We start from the raw sequence: 19558 nt of genomic DNA, 5'->3' as shown, positions 1-19558 counted from the left end.
TTTAATGGGAAAAAGGAAGGTTCTGACCTCGGTCACATTAAGCTCCCTCTGCATCTTTCCCACCAAGACTTAAGGAATGTGGAGGGGTCCTCTCCCAGAGGATGAAACTACGTATTTCTTTCCTAAAAACAAATATGGAGGTCCCATGAATGACCAACTTTCAAAAGACAAGCTCCACAGTCAGATAGGTATCGAAGAGTTGAATATTTGGTGCCAGTCACTGATTTGAAAAGCCTTAATTGAAATAAACCATACCACTTAATGCTTTGCCTTTTTTGTTGGTCATCTGCCACTCTTTTACTCTTTTCTATTTAAAATCCCAAAACTGACTCCAAAATTTGTGTGAGCAGTGGCTTCTGGATTATTTTGAAGTCTAAGTCCTTTATACAAATACTTCTTTGGCCTCTAAGGCAATATAGAAAACATTAAGATGTTTGTAACTAGACACCAACTCATGGTCAGATTGCAGGAAAAGGCTAAAAGACAATCTGGAATAAGTAACCAGCTGAAGGACAGAAGTGACAATTAACAGGCAAAGAAAGTACACTGCGGAGGGCACAAGCTGAACTTAGAGAAAACTCAACATATGGCTGGTGATAAAAAGTATTAATGGTCTTCCCAGAACACAAATCATCTCTTCTCTAACCTGCTGCTGTTGGCTGATACATTAAAAATGTGTTTAATCTAGCCTGTACAAAATTAAAGGAAAAAAGACCCCTAACAGAAGTTCTTGGATACTTTCTTTTGCTGCATCTCCAAGAAAAGTTTGTGAATACATCTCATTTTATTGAGATCACAATGTTGTGATGTGGTTTGCACTTGAAGATCAGATCTTTAAAAGTAGCAAAACAAGAAAGTCATCATGCTTTGATGTGATTATCAAAGGAAAACACACATTTAAAAAAACCCTGGTGCAAGTTACACCTGGCACGCTCACAATAATTTCAAAGGTTGGGATGATAAGAGTCATACACTAGATTCTTCTAAGGTAACACAGTACATAAGCAATTATTTGTTAAGAATTGCTATCTTCTATATTCTTCATTAGGTTTAATATCCTCGTGTCTTAATGTCCATTGGGCTGATTTCCGAACTGAAAAGAACTCAAGTTTAAGTATAGTTTTTTGCAAAAATGTTTCTATTCTTGCCACTGAGAAATAGGTTGTACCTTTATTTCTGCAGGCCTTCGACCGTGCACACATTTTTAGAGTGCTCCTCAGGAGACAAAACTGCTCTGCTTTCTATGAAGTTTGCAGAAAAGAATATATGAAATCCTGCAATTTTAAAACTGAAATGAAGAGAGCTGAAAGCTGCACCTACTGCAAGTGGGATTTTGGTTTTGGGTAGGTGTAGGAGCCCTGAAATCCAGCACTGTGCTCTAATTCTACTAGTGCCAAAATGCAGGAAAAGTATTTTGTAATGAGTTGAGTTTTTTTTTTTCAACTAATTAAACTTAGTTCACAAGCGACACTGAAATGATAGAATACACAAATACAATGATGGTGTCTCCAGGCAAAAATATTTGTAAGAACAAAGGCTGCTAACCAAATTCCTTAAATACTTCTCCTTAGATACAAGTATGAAGAATGTGCTAGAGTAATCAGTGTCAGCACCACTGCATGTCTCTGAAAGCATCAATTCTCTGAAAATTTACCTAAGTGTAACCTCAAGAGATGAACTGACTGCAGCGCATAATTACAATTCCACATGGCAAAGTTGTAGCAGGTCGACTGACCCTGGCTGGATGCCAGATACCCACCAAAGCTGCTCTGTTACTCCCTTGTTCAGCTGGACAGGGGAGGGAAAATACACCGAAAGGCTCATGGGTCGAGATAAGGACAGGGAGATATCACTCACCAGTTACCATCACAGGCAAAACAGACCTGACTTGGGGGAATTAACTGAATTCATTACCAAGCAAATCAGAGCAGGATAATGAGAAATAAATCTTACATCTTAAAACACATCCCCCAACCCCTCCCTTCTTCCCAGGGTCAACTTCACTGCCAAATTCTCTACCTCCTCCCCTGCAGCGGTGCAAGGGAACAGGGAGTGGGGGCTGTGTCAGTTCATCACGTTGCTTCTGCCACTGCTTCCCCCTCAGAGGGAGGATTCCTCACACTCTTCCCCTGCTCCAGTGAGGGGTTCCTCCCACAGGAGACATTCCTCCATTAACTGCTCCACAGTTAATGTGAGTCCTTCCCACAGGCTGTAGTTCTTCACAAGCTGCTCCAGCATGGGTCCCTCCCACTGGATGCAGTCCTTCAGGACCAGACTACCCAGTGCAGGTCACCTCCATGGGGTCACCAGTGCTGCCAGCAAACCTGCTCCAGCATGGGCTCTCTATAGGGGTCCAGAGGTCTGCCAGGAGCCTGCTCCAGCATGGGCTTCACAGGGGGTCACAGTCTCCTTCAGCAACCCACCTGCTCTGGCATGGGGACTTCCATGGGCTGCAGGTGGATATTTGCTCCACTGTGGAGCTCCATGGCTGGCAGGGCCATGGCCTGCCTCACCATGGTCTTCCTCACAGGATGCAGGGGAATTTCAGCTCTGGCACCTGGAGCACCTCCTCCCCCCTCCTTCTCCACTGACCTTGGCATCTGCAGGGCTGTTGCTCTCATATATCCTTACTCCACTTTCCCACCTGCTGTTGTACAGCAGTTTTCTCCCCCACCCTTCTCAACTACATTATCCCAGAGGCACTACCACTATCCCTGATGGGCTTGACCTCGGCCTGCCCCAGGTGCATCTCGTAGCCAGCTGGCATTGGCTCTGTCAGACACAGGGTAAGTTTCTAGCAGCTTCTTACAGAAATCATCCCTGTAGACCCCTGCTATCAAAACCTGGCCACACAAACCCAATAGAAAAGTCAAGATGAGTCCAGAATTATCTAATGGTGGGAAGCAGATATTGAAAAACACCTGAAGGACAACACACAGTCATCTGCCACAGCTAGCATGGGTTCATGTGGGAAAGCCCTGCTTAACAAATTTAATTTCCTTTTCGGACAAGCCAACTCACCTAGCTGACCAAGCAAAAAACAGTTGATGTACTCTTTTAGGATTTCAGTAAAGTTTTTGATACTGTCTCTCAATATCCTTCTAGACAAAATGTCCAGTACACAGCTGGATAAACACATCATGTGGTGGGTGAGCAATTGGCTCACGGGTCAAGCACAGAGGGTGACAGTGAATGGGGTGACATCAGTCTGGCGCCCTTTCACTAGTGGGGTTCTGCAGGGCTCCAATCCAGGGCCAGTGCGCCTCAACATCTTCATAAACGACTTCAACGCAGGACTTGAAGGTATACTAAACTTGTTGATGACACTAAATTGGGAGGAGCTACTGACTCCCAGGAAGGCAGGGAGGCCCTGCAGAGAGACTTTGACAATTTAGAGGGCTGGGCAATCAACCAACTGCATAATGTTTAACATGGGCAAGTGCTGGATTCTGCACCTGGGATGGGGCAACCCTGGATGTACATACAGAGGGGGAAATGAGAGGCTGGAGAGCAATGTCATGGAAAGGGACCTGGGGGTTGAATATGAGTCAGCAGTACCTTGGCAGCCAGAAGGGCCAACTGTGTCCTGGGGGCATCAGGCAAAGCATCGCCAGCCAGTCGATTGTCCCGCTCTGCTCTGCACTGGTGCGGCCTCACCTCGACTATTGTGTGCAGTTTTGGGCAAACACAATATTAAGCTCTTAGAGAGCATCCAAAGGAGGGCAACGAAGATGATGAAGGGCCTGGAGGGGAAGCTGTATGAGCAGTGGCTGAAGACAATTGGTCTGTTCAGCCTGGAGGAGACTGAGGGGAGACCTCATCACAGTTACAACTTCCTCGTGAGGGGAGGAGGAGGGGCAGGCACTGATCTCTTCTCTTTGGTGACTAGTGACACAACCTGAGGGAATATAAAGCTGTGTCAGGGGAGATTTAGGTTGCATATTACGAAAAGGTTTTTTACCCAGAGGGTGGTTGAGCACTGGAACAGGCACCCCAGGGAAGTGGTCACACTAGCTGGTGGTAGCACCAGGCTTGCCAGAATTCAAGAAGCATTTGAACAATGCTCTCAGGCACATGATGTGATTCTTGGGGCTCTCCTATGCAGGGCCACAAGTTGGACTTCAATGATTCTTCTGGATATTCTATAGTTCTAATACAAATAAAATGGAATGCAAAGTTTTGCACTTCCAGTCATAAAAACCTGTTATGAGTTACACTTGTGCACTGCCAGCCAGTGAAACTTGCAATTCCAAAAATTTTAGTTTCTTACTTCAGTGCTGCACTAATTATGAATAATTTTTTCACTGCATGTCACTCCGGTTTTCCTTATACCAGGTGTTTACAGTAAGTGTGGCAGAAGTGCCATGCCATGGAAAGATATCTCTATTTCTGATCATCATAATTCCTTCTTTGTCACTGCATTAATGTTGAAATCTGTCATTACAAAAGTTTGCATCTATTGTTTATTTTTTCCTCTTTTTTTTCTTGTTTTTTTATACATTCAGAAATTCAGTCTGTTCTTTAGTGGAATTCATCCATGCTTATAAGCCTAAAAGTAAACATATACAAAAATACCGAGGTTTGACACAGTTCCAGAAAGCATGTGAGCACAAATCCAAACTAGAGATAAATCAGCAGTTGAGACATTTGCAACTGTGTCAAGACATTTAACCCTGTAATTAAATGCCAGACAGTGAATATTAAAATATTTTAATAATCCTCCGAATTGGACTGCCTGATAAACTGCTTGTTTTGGCAACTGACTGGCTTATCAAGAAAACTCTGAGCAAATTATTTAGCTATCAGGTTACAATAAGCTGAAAAGGAAATGTAACTCCAGTGACAAGTAGAATACCATACGGCAGTTGGGAGAATTAAAGTGTTAGAACATGCACACCACTAATGTACAGCTGATGAGAGACTTCTCAACACAAACGAAAGCTGGGGAAAAATGAAGCTAAATGTTTATTGTGATGATCTCATTTAAAGGCAATAACCCCTCAGGGCTCAAGATTCAACTTAACAAACCATTAGTAACTCCAGCTCTAGAGCAATTATTTCACCCAGGCTCTCACTGTTCACAATACACTACAATTGCATTCCTCTCCACTGTAGAGCTGTGGCTGACACAGGACATGGCTTCACTACTGAGCACAGTGAAAATACTTAGCTAAAGAGTGTAAAGGCAAGAAATATGTAGGGGATGTTAAGTTTTCTTTCTGATCCGCTGCTCTGTCTTACAAGGGACAGATCTGCATATCCCCAGCACTTTGGTTTTGTAAGGATCATACAAACTGAAGGCAGCAAAGACCCTTCAGGTGAGAGGTTTCCATGCACCAGGCAGAGCAGGGGTATGTGTGGGAGCACTTTTCTGCTTCTGAGAGCTGTGAACAAACTTGTGCATTGGTCATGAAGCCTTCCTGGCAGCAGGTGAGGCACAGACAGATACTTACAGCAGAGGGCTTTCTGCAGCCTGCGGAGTTTCATGGCAGTCCTGTACGCCGAGAACCTGACGTTGTTCAGGTCAGCTGTAGGGGGGCAATATCAAAATAACAGATCAGATTTACACTTTACAAATAATCAGACTCACAAAAACGTTGCTAAGTTGAACTACAAGATTACACTTACTGGTTAAAAGAACAGAGGAAAAAAGTACATTAGAAACTCTACTGGGCTAAAGCCCTCAAATCTTGACAATCAACCATCCAAAAAGAAAATACTAAATCCTGAAGTGTTACTTCCTTTCGTTCAAAGGCACTGAACTTAAGAGCACTTGAAAGCACAACATCAGAGACAGCAGCCCTGTGTCTGAAAATGCCACAGAGCCTTTCACACCAAAAGCACTGTGAGGGAGATAAGACCCTGAAACTCCTCCTTGTCTGCCCAATGCACCAGCCAGACTGAGTGCAGGCAGCCCCAAGAGAAGAGCTCTGTCCCGGAAAAAACAGGTGACTCTCAGCTACTGCTAAAAAAAAAAAAAACAAACAAAAAAAACTTGAAAAAAATTCCAATTACACTTTTGTGCTTTCTGCCCAAGGGGGCCCCAGCCATGCCCTGAGATGCAGAGCCTTCCTGGAGGGAAGCCAGCTCACCCAGGCAGGTGAGCTCCCAGTTCCCATCTGCAAAATGGCAGGGAGGTGGTGGACTGGGGCAGCATCCCAGGGAATGGCACCCCACTAGGAATGCACTGTCTTGCATGACTTTTGCTAGAGCTGTCCTCACACGTTTAACAAAATAAGGACATCGGCGCAAGTCCCCACTGAATAGTTTAACCATGACTTGCAAAATCTCCTGGGACACTGTGGGGACAAAGACACACCAAACCAGAGCAGAGAAGCTGTTTTCCAAGGGGAACTGCCAGTGGCTGCACCGGGAACCAAGGAGTGGGTAGGGGACATGCTCATGTGCTACAGCACAGCCAACCCCACTGCTGGAAAACCAGTTGGCTGCTGGCATGCTCCTGGTCCTGTCACCTACCCAACTAATTCCTAGGCACAGACACTCCTGTGCAGCCTAGGGATCATTCCCAAGGGATTGCTTGGCATCTTGTAATTTAAGGGTCTTCTAGTACAGAAATGCTCGTGCCAGCCAGTTTCAGCACCGGACAACACTGCTGAGCACATTTAATTTATTGATGAAACCCATGGAGCCTAAGGAATTAATGACGGGAAAGTGTTTAGAAAATGTTAACTACTATGTAAATATAAAAAGAACATTAGGAAAAAAACGTAGTGGCTCAAAATAAAGGCCTGTTTAGCTCAATAAGTTGCCGCTAAGCCTGGTACACTCTTAGAGAAAGAATATGATGAAAATCAGGGAAACACAAAACAGTTCCTTGCTGGCATATGAGCTGAGGTGCTATAAAGCTGTTTGAAATGTGGTAGCTTGGGTATAACTATCTCAATATCATTTATAATGCTGTACAGGTATAGGTAGCAGAGGGAATATAGTCTCAATTACATTAATTTTAATTAAGCTGTTCTGAATGAACAATATGAGGTATGATAATTCTGTAGTTCTGTATACCTTAATAAAAGCTGTGGAACATTTCTGAAACATGTCTTAGAGCAGAAAAGAAAGTTTCAGCTTTGTATATAATTTCTTTTCTTTGCACAGCTTCCTACACTTTTTTAATGGGCAGTTCTCCTGCGTATTGCTCCTGCCAGCTCTCTCTCTCTCTCACAGTCATCCTAACAGGTCCTTTATGTGGTGTAGAACACAATGAGCAGTTTAAATAAAGCCAATTAATTTGTCTTAAAGAGAAATTAATAAAGCAGTCTCTCACAAACACACCATGATTTCAGTTACATTTTGTACCCTCGCTGTAAATCTGCACTTGTATTCTGGAAAAGAATATTAAGGCTAGCATTTGACAAAAATGAAGAAGCCTTCCCTAAATTTTCCCTCAGTATTCTGAAAAATGCTTATATATTTATTATTTACATTTTCAGAAATGTGAGTAAATAGATATGCATATTTCAAGCCTCGATCAGGGCAGAAAGCACAATCCATGAAGACATTTAATCCTGGAAGTGCTACAGTTTACATCTATTTTCCTGTATATGTAATACACACTGAATTTATTACCAACCTTAACGACATAGCTGCCAAGAAGCATCTGCTCTAAATGACAAAGCAGCAGTGTCAGGAGCTCGTTTGGGAGCCCTCATTGCAGGTTTTGGGAAAGTAGCAGCAATGCTGATCTTTTGGCTCTGCATGTCAAGGCCGAGCGCAGCCGTCGCACACCTCCACTCCCACCTTCGCTGCTTCACCGGGATCAGCCGGTGCCCAGTTACTGTCCCCGTGCCAACTGCTCACCTCTGTCTTCCTTATGCCACCCCCCCCATGCTCCTGAGGGACAGTTCTCTTACCAAGTGGCGACAGTCACTTAAGGTCATTGGATCTTAATGATTTCACTCTTCCCCTCCTTATACCTACAAAACTGCCAGTGGTGTCTTTCCTCCCCTGGAGCTACTGGTGGAACAAATGTGCTGCTCTGTGTAGCAATGAAGGGAGCCCAAGTCCTTCTTAATTGGGTTCAAAACACTTCCCTTGCTGATGTGGCCCCATTTAAATGAACCACAGAACATAAGACTGTTAGGGAATGAGACTTGGACACTGGGCTGGGGAGTACTGGATGTAATGTCACCCCTAACAGCAAGGGAGGGGACCTCGAGTGAAGCAGCACAAGGCACTGCTTGTCACATGCCAGCTGCTCCTGCTGGGAACAGGCGGAGGAGGGAGTAAGGAGGCTCAAGCAGCAGTAAAAGGCCCATAGAAATACCAGTAGTTCCTTCTTCTGTGTGTTCTTGGGTTTTTTTCCTTCCTGGGTCCTAAGGGAAAAAAAATGATGCTATCTCCACTCCCAAACAGCCCACTAAAAGAGTAAGGACCCACTAAGCCTTGATTCCAAAGCTTTTATCATCTTGGAGCAGGCTGGGGAGCTCAGTGTACCAGACAAGTTTTCCTCCAGCCCTTTCCTCCCACTCCTAGAAAGTATGCACCACCTCATCATCCGAACGGGGTGGTCAGAGGGCTGAAAAGCCCTTGGTGTATTGGAAAACTTTTTCAATTTGTTTAACAATACTCCCTCTCCTCATTGCTCAGAAGGTAACTTTCACGCTTTGAACAAAAAATGTAAATGCTCAAGAGCATAATCTGTTTATGGTCTGAAACAACGATGCAATGGAAGAGGTCACCTGGCCCCTGGAAAGGAACAGTCAGAGGAAAGGGTCGTGAGAGAGTATTTGGTGACATATTTACAAGCCTCAGCAAAGAGAAATCACGATTTTCCCATCACTTGGTCATGAATGACCTCCCTCTTCAAGTGAAAATATACCTTTCTATATATAATAATATGATAACACTGAACAAGAACTACCACATTTACTACAAATGCAGCTTTAATGAAGGGGACATCAGACTGCAGATAGGAATAACAAATCAGAAATATTCATAGAACCACAGAATCAGACGGGTTGGAAAGGATCTCTGAGATCATCAAGTCCAACCCTTGATCCACTACTGCCGTGGTTACCAGACCATGGCACTAAATGCCACATCCAGTCTCATCTTATTATGGAAAGATGATCAGATAGTTAAATTCTAACCTTTTTTGCATAATTCTGCACATTGAGAAATCTCAAAACATAAGGGCTACGTTCTATTTCTACAGTATTCTAGAAACACCTGCAATTTCACATAGCAGATCCTTTTGCTAATGGATAATCAGGTAAAAAGCCCACTCATTTGAGAAGCAGTTAGTGATTCAAATCATCTGCTGGAATATCCCACTGACTACTGACACAATATCAACAAATAAGATCTTTAGTTTTGTTTTTTTTAAATCCTCCCATGCTAAATTCCAGATTTTACATTGAGATATGAGTACTATTTTAAGAGGAAAAGCAGATTCTTGTCTTACTGCATAAAATAAATAAAAGCAATAAAAAATTAAACAGTAAAATTTTAAAAATAACATATTTAACAAGAGGTTTGGTGTCCAGCACGAGGGGTCATTTGTTTTTATTCTTAAGGAGTCACATCTATAGCTCAGACAACAGGTTTTAAGTATGGTGTAATAACTCAATTGCTTTCCAGGTTAGTTCTTAAACAGACTAACCTCCCTACACCTGCTGTAACTGCTGAGAGTGCTGAGTGACTGGGATGTTCCATTTGATAATGTACTGTCCTCTACAACAGAGTAATCTCCCTGAGTGTTTAAAAACTCTGGGATGGACCAGACTACCTCCCATCAAAGGCTGTTCACATAATTTGTATCTCTCTGTAATGTAATCTGAAGGCATCTCAGAAAGTCCTTTCTTACTTTAAAGAGGATTCCTTGTTTATATTATTGTGAATATTATTATAATTGCTTTTTCAATTAATGAGGACAAAATACAGACATTTCACTTGATTTTATGGACAGCAATATTCTCACTGTCTGGACACCATCTAACTAAAATGAGCAGCTTACATGCTTCAGGTGATAAGAATAAAATTTAGCAAGTTAACAACTAAATTCTTTCAAAGAAATCAGATGTCATAAGATCAAATCCTCATCTTCATTTGATAAGGTTTACAGAGTTCTGAGGGTTTTATTACTCTCAGTTGCAAGGAAAGAAAATGTGAAGCTAGAGTGATATACCTTGAAACCTGAAAGTCTTACTCAACCGTAGCTTATCATAGACTGCTCATAAATACACTGTCTGCAGTGGATAGCCTATTTTGGGAATTACATGTCACTGTTGTCTTTGACAATGGAGGTTAAAAACTGTTTACTGGACAGTCCTGAACAGATCATAATTCCACTACCAGCCACTAAGCTTTCACGTTTCATCAGACATTAATGGCACTCTTGACTTTTCAAGAAGCTTCATCTCACATTGTTTCAATAGCTGAAATTCCCTGACAGGCAGATAAGAATGCTGGATTTCTTCCTGCTGCCCAAAACCTGTACCTAAATCTTTTAATGATGCCCTACAGTGACATATATTGCCTCTTTAGGAATTGTAATTTTAAAATGCAAATGAGACAAATGCACAAAGGAAGGAAATTAATCAAGTAACACTGCTTAATATCAGTTGAGTCTCGGCCACTGAATTTTATTATAACAATAATTAATGCTATCATCTCCACTGCTTTGACAATAAATAACAGCACTGTTATTATACGTACAACTTAACCACTCTGCGTGAAACAACACAGCATGTTGTACTAGACCTGTCCCACTGAGTGAAAAAGCCAAGAGTGTCTCTAAAAATTAGCAAGTGGGAGGTACCCAGGACACCACAACGTTTCTGATTGCATCTAGGCCCAGTGGCTGAACACCTCAGCATGTGCCAGCATCCCTGGAACCAGACCAATTGACATGTAATGTCTTTTCTTCAGCCAACAAACCCAAATGTGTAAGAAAGGATATGATGTACACCTGGGTTACACCCCATTATGGGGTTGGGATGTGAGTGGAGTTTGCAGTCAGAAACCCTTCATACATGCTACAGGAGAAGCAGTCATACTGGAAAATCCTAAAATAAATAAATTACAAGCAACTTCAAAAAATATTAATAAAAGGTGTCCATTTGCAAACAAAGACTGCAGTTATCTTAAGCAAAATGTCCCCACACCGGTTACCAATTCCATAACAGGACATTACTTCACTCTCTCTAGAATACCCTCCTTCACTGCTAATACATCTATGCTTTCATCTTCAAGGGATGCAAGCTTAACTTCTACCACTTAAGTTCTACTTCTCTGCCACACATTTATTGTCTGTTACATGACGCTGCATAGGATGCAATCATACAGTTAGAAAGATGACCTGCTCTAGGTCTGATTACTCTCTAAGGCTGACAGAATCCAACCAATCCTATTTTCTGAAATGAGCTTGAAAAGGACATTAGTGAATAAGCAACCTTTAAAGAAAGGCCATATGTACCACCTCACTGGATTTCAGTAGAAATCAGACTATTGATGTATGCAATAGGCATGGGTTTTACTAGTACAAACACAGAAAACAATTAGTTGAATTTGAACAAAACCTCATAATAAAGATATGATTTAGAAGTATCTAATAAAAACTGTAACGACAGCAAGGAGCAGTTAAGCCTCTTCAGGCAGCATTTCAGAAGGACAAATAAAACAGACAAACCAAAAAGGATGACGTTTATCCACCTTGGTCACTGGGAGTCAGAAGCTCACATTGCTGCACAAGAGTAGCCAGCCACAAGACCAACACAGCAGCTGCTGCCAGAAGCCTAGAGGAGGCTCAGAGGGTACCTTCCAGCATTCTCCCACCTTGTGTTAAGCAACTCTGACATTTCTTTCACATAATCCAGAGAGAGCTGCCCCCCCAGCCCTCCAAATTAAATGGAGAGCTGTCACCAGTGCACTGCGGCCTGCAAGGGTGAGGGTGGTTTTCACCCTCATGTCTTGCCTTGGTGAATTAGGATTGATAAGCAGATGCACACGGCAGCGTTTCTGACTGCACCCTGCCACTGCAATTACTGTTCAGGGTGACACTAATGCACCTTGAGGAGACTCATACTGACATGACATGGAAGGCTGGAGGAGGGGGACACTGACAGTATGGCACAGCAGACCAAGTCCTCCTGGGCCATCGCAGCAAAGGTTAGTCACCTTCAGTTTAAAGGCAAAATACTACTATTCTGAGCGCAGCTGCCTGACATTAAACGCTCACTATCAGAAGATAATCTGAAAAAAAATAAGCAACTCCAGAACACTTTCATTCCCGCTCTTCCCATGTCTCCCCTCATGCTAAGGTCCTTGCCCTCCAAGACAGTGAAATAACACAAATTATCTTTTCAGTGATGCCCTGCAGTCATCACAAGCATGAGAAAATTTGTAAGGGGATTGCAAAAGAATGGTGTAAAAACAGCAGATCTGCTGCAGAGGAACTACTTTTGGAAAGAAAAGCAGCTGGAGCAGTTCTCGGTACTTGGAAGATTTTCAGAGGGAAGTTAGAAGAAAATGGGAGTGGCTCATAATGGTGTAAATACAAACCAGGGGATGTCGGTCAGCCTCTGAACCTTTGAGACTCAACAATTTTTATTACCTTTCCTATCTCAGCATTTATTATTTCTCTGGTTTTGTAATTCATATGATTCCTTCTTATTTAATCTATACTAACATCTAGTACCTGTTGCCACTTTGACTAGACATTAAACAACAATTAAGTAATTCAATATAGACTTTTTTTATGTAACTTTAAGTAGCCATAACTTTAAATGAAGAGTGAAAATTGTCCAACTTGAGTAAGGAGTAGATGCTTCATTAAAACTGATAAAATGCTACATTGTTTTAAATAATAAAGAGCAGTCAAGAACAAGCATTTTAGTATCTTAAAAGGAAAAGCTTCTGTTAAAAAGAACAGCCAGTTGGAAATTTTTGATACACATATTAAATTTCAAATGAAGTATTTCACAGTTATTATGAGTATCTTTATAACCAGCCATGTTTCAGTGAAGGAACTCAAAGAGAATTTAAGAATACTTCCTTACTGGGCAGATTATTTTACAGTTTCTTCCTATGCGTTCTTCCTGCAGCCTCTTGATGCAGTTCGACTGAAGACAGGATACAGGACTTCCTCAACCAACCATCTGATCAGTCAAAAGTGTACACAGCACATTCCTACCTTCTTTTATTAGTACCAAATAACGCTCCCAAGTAATTTAGCTTCATTTTTATAAACACACAAATCACTAATGACACTAAAGTATGACATTTAAAATTCATCTATTTTAGCAAAATCTAAAGCAGCAATTTGTAGGTGTGTGAATTGGATATGTGAAGATTAAAACTAGTATTACTCCTCTTTGTTAGAGAAGTGTCTCTTCCATCTCAAAGACAAAGGCAGATAAGAAACATTACCTTGTGCCAGGATGCACCTTCCTCATTCACTAAAAAAAATTAAGCTTTTAGTAATTTGTAAGAATTTAAATTAGACATAAGCATCCCCTAGCAAATTATAAAATACTGGCATGTATAGAGAGCTACATCACATAGTACAATTATTCCCTACAGGCTAAGTGTAGGAGTTGGAAAATGGAAATGAAAACTCTTGACAGCATTGGTGTACTTGGTCTCACTTTTTTACATTTACCAAGATTGCAGAATTCATGTTTTCTACCAGATTTTTAAAATGCATACATACTAAGCTCTTTACTAGCTTGTTCATATGAATGAAAAGCAAAATTTGGATCCTAATGTGGGGTAAAATAATAGGATATAATGAGTATGCAATACAAAATCGACTTTAATAACATCTTCTCAGATAATATATTACTGAACAGTCTGAAAAGACTTCAAACATTCCATTATTACCGTTTTGACCTGGGGCAAAGCAAAGCACTGAAAATACATCAAGGGTTCTGTTCAAGGACTAAACGGGTTATACTTGTATTATGCAGTTTGTGTGAGAGTTAGGCAACGATGATTACATCAAGTTCAAAAATAAAATAAAATAAATCAGTAGGTTACTCAGTAGCACTTTCATCAAAGCTTCACCCGTGTGGCACTGCACAAAGAATCACCTTGTCTAATCTGTTTTGTACACAGTTATGGACACCTCAGTTCACTCAGAAAAATACACAGTATTCATCCTTTGTTAAAATCAGTGTTGCTTCCATATTAATGAGTATTTGATCTCAGCTCCAAAAGAAATAAAACTAGCCAGACAGAGGACTATTTTTTGGACATCCCTTGCTCCTGAAAAGGAAAATAGCAGGAGAAAAAAAAAGCTCACAAGTAAGTAAGAAAAAGAAACAAAATCTGCCTGAACATGTTCCTTCTTTATGAAGTAAGAAATAAGGCTATCCTAAACTCCTGACATTTGGGTGGTACTTACAGTAATAAAACTCAGTTAAAGTAAATGCAAACTGACTTCAGCAGTCACACATCTTCTGAACTGCTGACCTGAATCCATCAGGACACTTTTCTCCCTTATTACCTTTTCACTTCCTGATATTCAAGAGTACTCTAGCTGAACCAGGGAACTAACACAAGAAAAGCAGTTGCAACAGGACTTTGGGTCTGAACAACAAGAGTATCAGAAATATCATGCAATGCCTGGATCAAAGGCGGCTGCAGAGTCAGAGCGTAGTTCAATTAACAAGCAACTGTTTGAAGACCTACCTGCATTAAAGGGATGTCTGCATGTACAATTACTGTTTGTCCTGAAACTTTTAAACCACTCACTTTAAGAGCAGAAATATAAAGGAGACAAACAGGGCAATACATTATAATTAAACAGCAAGTCAATACTTGTCTTCTTTTGCATTTGGTTGGCCTGATCTTATACATCGTATATCCCCTTTTGGCATACAGAGCTGTATTCCGGTTAATTTTTAAACAAACTGCTGCCACACTGCTAATGCTATAAGGAAAGAAATCGTCACACTGTCTTGTTTCATTTTATCATATCAGTCTTCTAAAGTATTTTCAGTATGCCTTTAACTGCAGAGCACCATAGAGATACCTGAGTTAGCTTGAAATAGATTATACCAGCATAATTAGACTGTTTTCAGCAGCTAAACTAGAGTTTAGCAGGTGATAATTTAAGCTATTTTTCACCATGGTAAATAAGCCTGCACTGAATGCTAGATTTGACTGTCCCAGTGCTCACACTGGGTTGTTCAAAGCTCGTTTATATACGTATGCTGTACAGATGTAACCTTCTTTATGAATGCAGCATATTCACTGATATTCCTTTCACTGAAATAGCTTAATTTTTATTAGATCCTCCATTATTTATTAACAGAATCATTAAAAGTGAAGAGTTAGTGATTAAATGGTCTGCCAAGCAGCCTACACTAGAGCATAGATTAACCCATTTTATCTTATAGATGTGCTTCTGTTAATAAAATCCAAAGCTGCTAAAATATGGAAAAAAACCCCTCCACCAGAGAGGCACATCTGAAGTCATAATAAGCATGCAATTTGGGTATTCAAAATGACATCATGACAGCTGCTATGCCTTCTAAGTATTGAAAGTGGTTCAAAAATAAAGCAGTGGTAACACACTTTGGCAAATTGCTTCAATTGGCTTCCCACCATCCAAAAGTCAACATTAACAGCAGCTTGGTTTGATTTTTTCATCTGCCTTTTGTAGAGCAGATTAGACAGTGAAAAGATTCGGGATTTTTTTTTTTTTTAATTTCTGTCCCAGTCTTTCAGTAAGAGTTTGCAACAATACACCCAAATTACTTTGTAAACCCAGCGCACAGTCCTAACGTGCTAATTGAAATACGATTTTTTTCTACTGCATGTTTGAAATGTGTTACTATGGCTCACATATTCCCCTTGCAGAAAATTTTAACCTTGACAAAAGCACTGTCTTTCTCTGTCAGTTAATTTCAGTTTATTTCCTCTGGAAAAAAATCTTCGTCTTAACAATTCATCCAACTGAGAAAAAACCCCACCGAACATCTGGTAGAGATCTCTTACCTAATGACTGGTAAAGCTCAGTCATCTTGGGATGATCCCAGCAGGTCGTTTGCGTCTCATGGCTACAATACAAAACATGAAAGTTAGTAAAGTAAAATTTCTCTCTCCATCTCACAGCAAGTGATGCAGGTTGCACATCAGAGCACTACCCACATCTTGGGTTGCTCCAGCAGGGATTCTCAGCAGTGGCAGGCATGTCTTCTTTCAACATGAGGCACTAACTTGGAGCACTTTATTTAGGCAAGGGCTCATGAAACAAAATTAAAAGTAGTGCTAATATTAAAAAAAACAGCAAGTATTCAGATATGTCAATGTTTTGAGGAATTTGTAAGCACAGTGATCAGTTCTAAAGAACTCTTTGTTTTGTACAGGTCATTCTCCGGTTGCTCCAAACTAGAGGACAGACATTTGAAAGGGCTTCATTCTTAAAGCATTTATGGGAACTCTGACCAGATACTGAGATCCATGGCATTTTTGATCTGCTTTCCCCTACACACTCTCTCCCACGTGGAAGGTAAGAGTTATCCAAAGCAGCAAAACTCATCTTTCCTTTCAGTCCAGACACCTGCACTAAAACCCCCATGCAACAGCCTACTGATCCACCACCAGCTCACACCACTTCTCAGGCCAATGCCTCGCACCCTGTATTGACAGTCTCTTTTGGCAAAGACTCTTGGCTGCTCCTCTTCTTCCCTGGGACTCCCAGGCCCTTTCCCTTGTCCCGGAGGTCCCTGTGCAGTGTCAGGCAGCAGAGTTGTTGGGAAGCCAGGGGAAAGCTAAAGCGGGTTATGAAACGCTGCAGTATGACTAGAATGTAAATTGGACAGTCTCTGCATTGAGGGGAGCAGCCTCCAGCTCTGCAACACAACATGTTGCCGAAAGACAGGCAGCGTGAGAAAGCCAACAGAATGAAGTGTTAGCGGGTGTAGTAGCAACTCATGTCTCCTAAGGTTATACTTTTTATGAATTTGTTTTTTAATGACAGCATAGCTAACATGATTATGTTTCTATTAACGTAGAAGTCTTGCTTATCTATCCTGTAGCCAACAAGTCCTGTTCATACAGAATTCAGCAACATTAAAAGATAACCACGAGTGTCCATAACAAAAAAAAAATCCAGAATACATATGTAGCATACAGTTGCTAGCAAAAACATTGGTCATTTCTGTACTTAAAAGCAGACATAAGGGTTTCAACATGCACACATCATTTGAGAGAAAATATGCAGGAGAGCAGGACCTGACCCACAGAGCTGTGGAGCTCCTGGAGCACATACCAGCTCCAAAAGATTAAACCACCACCCAGCAGCACCCGTACACCCAACTGTGCCCTGGAACACTGATGAGGTTGTTTTAGAGAACAAACGTTCCTTGAGTTCTCATTTTGAGGCACTGATGTTCCCAAGTGCACATTTATCCTTTACAGGCTAAGAAGAGGTACAACTTCCAATGAATCACTTCAACACCACCCCTACTCACGGAAAAAAGAAAATCGTGACATGTTTTCTTAGTGTGATTTAATTTTGGCCTTAAAAGACAGACTATTTATTTGATCCATGCGAATACTTTACTGCTCCAGTAACCTCTATATGTTCAGCAGCTTACTATATATATTTCCAGATTTTCCTCTGTAACTGCAATGAAGAATGAAAGGGATCACAAGTACTAAGAAGAAGGAAAAAAACACTGCCATAGTGCTGCCCTACTTGAGCACAGGCTTTTAAACAAGTCCTGTCTCATCAACCTCAGCATTCCCACCCCTTCCCAATTCCTGCAGTGGCTGAAGGCAGTGAAAGAGGGAGGAGGACACCAGAAGAGCAAAGCAGTCTTGTTCTTTGCTTGGTTAAAAATGAGTGCTGCAAAGGGAGGTGGCTGCAATTGCATTCAGAAATCTCAGCTTGGTCTGGGTTTGAGGTTGTTTTTTTTTAATTCCCAGAAACTGGGTAGCTTCAAGTGAAAACCTATGGATCTGAGCCCCCCACCCCACCCCAAGCCCCTGCATTTCCCACCTTGCTTGGGTACGGGCAGGTTTTGCAGAGAGAATGTAACACAAGAACTTTTTACCATACCCGGGCATAAAGTGTGTTTTTGAAGAAAAACAGAAACAGTTTTGTTCACACATTCAGTTCCTAAAAACTCAGCCACCTGAAGCCTCTGCTGATACAACAACAGTCCAAAGCAAAAGAGGAAGGAGGAGAACTCATGGCAGAAGATGTTGTAGCCAGGGATGTCACAATTCAGGTGAACCGGCTGCAGACCCAAGCAAACATTCATACTCACAGACCTGGGGTCGCAGTTTGTTTTCACCCAATGTCAATCCCATATCAGGAATTCCAGAGGCATGAGCTTGGCTGCCCTGGCTTGCTTTCCCACGGGCAGGTAGCCCCAGAAGTGGATATTTGAACAGAAACTATACCATGGTTTGTATGTCAAATCATGTAGTAAAAATGAGAAAAAGAACTTAAGGAAACAGTTACAAGAAATCTCTGAAGAAAACCTGCCTACCTTTCTGCATGAAATTAGTCTGGCAGACCCAAACTGTTCTATGGATAAACTAGACCACACTCCATAGCTGCTACCCTGGTAGCCTTCAAAGAAACTGATTCCTCATGAAAATATTTAAAAGCCATCAGATATCTGGCAAAGGTAAATACAGATAAGATTATAGAATCCCAGGTCTGTGAGGGACAGAAGAACAAAAAGATCATCTTAGTGTGAAAAACTAGTATGGTCAATCACTAATCAACATGACACAGATGAGTTGAATTTTAAATAAATGACCTTTTAAATAAAATTTCCATCACCAAAAAACCACTGGACTCCAACTGTTTTCATATATTTTCAATAACAGTAACCCTAGACCTCTCCTCATGGTGTAAGATTAATTATCTTGGAGATGCGCATTTTCTAAGGAATGATTTCATTAGCTTCATCTGCAAGCGATAAAGACTAAACTTGCAGGGCAGGTAAATTTCCCCTTTTGCTTTAATTTTACACTTTGTTGCAACTTAGAGGAAATATTCGTTTCCTTAAGACTACAAAAGTCAAGTAAGTAGAGACCCAAAGTCTTTGGCCCACCACATTCCCAGCAGTGACTATGCAATGTATCCCACACCAGGTGGTGTGGCTGCCCTCGGCAGGGATCACCCATCTGGTACCAGACCCGGGGATGGGCTGGTCAGCTGTGAGCACACCTCTGTGCTTTTGCAAACAAAAGCAAGGGCTTTGAAGTGAACTGAACCTTGGTGGCTGCAATTTCTGTAGAGGTTGAGTGCCCATACCGAGCCAGGGCAGACTTTGCTGGTACTTTACATGCAGAACACAAGAAGGCTGCAGATATTTCGCTCCAGCTAAAAGGCGTTCGCTTCCCAACGTTCTCAGCTCGGAAAATTATCAACTATTCTGCACACAAGGGCAGCTCCAGGAAAGGTTAGATTCCATCAAGGCTATTCTTCATAAGCCTCTTTGCCATTTTCAAAGGCCATTTAATTGTGAGCTTTGGGGTTGGACCGGTGGGGGAGGATTTGTGTGTATGCCCTTATTGTGAACACCGTCTGAAGTGAAATGCCAGCTCAGCAGTTTCAGGCAGCCTCAAC

The 19558-nt window shown here is 41.5% G+C and overlaps 1 protein-coding gene across 11 annotated transcripts in view; it reads right to left on the bottom strand.

Moving 5' to 3' along the window:
• Window positions 1-19558, bottom strand: part of DMD (dystrophin) — a 991087-nt gene that overhangs the window by 60921 nt on the left and 910608 nt on the right. For all 11 annotated transcript variants that reach the window (XM_018084043.3, XM_018084032.3, XM_018084034.3 and 8 more), the window contains 2 exons: window positions 15964-16025; window positions 5454-5528 (listed from right to left, as the gene is read on the bottom strand). In XM_018084043.3, coding sequence (XP_017939532.3) covers window positions 5454-5528; window positions 15964-16025 — 137 coding nt within the window. The remainder of the gene's footprint in view (window positions 1-5453; window positions 5529-15963; window positions 16026-19558) is intronic.

The sequence above is a fragment of the Manacus vitellinus genome, unplaced genomic scaffold (genome assembly GCF_001715985.3).
Source record: "Manacus vitellinus isolate BGI_N305 unplaced genomic scaffold, ASM171598v3 scaffold_7_pilon, whole genome shotgun sequence".
NCBI classification, from domain to species: domain Eukaryota; kingdom Metazoa; phylum Chordata; class Aves; order Passeriformes; family Pipridae; genus Manacus; species Manacus vitellinus.
Note: the sequence above shows the minus strand (reverse complement) of the source record. Positions and strands in the feature narration are given on the sequence as shown.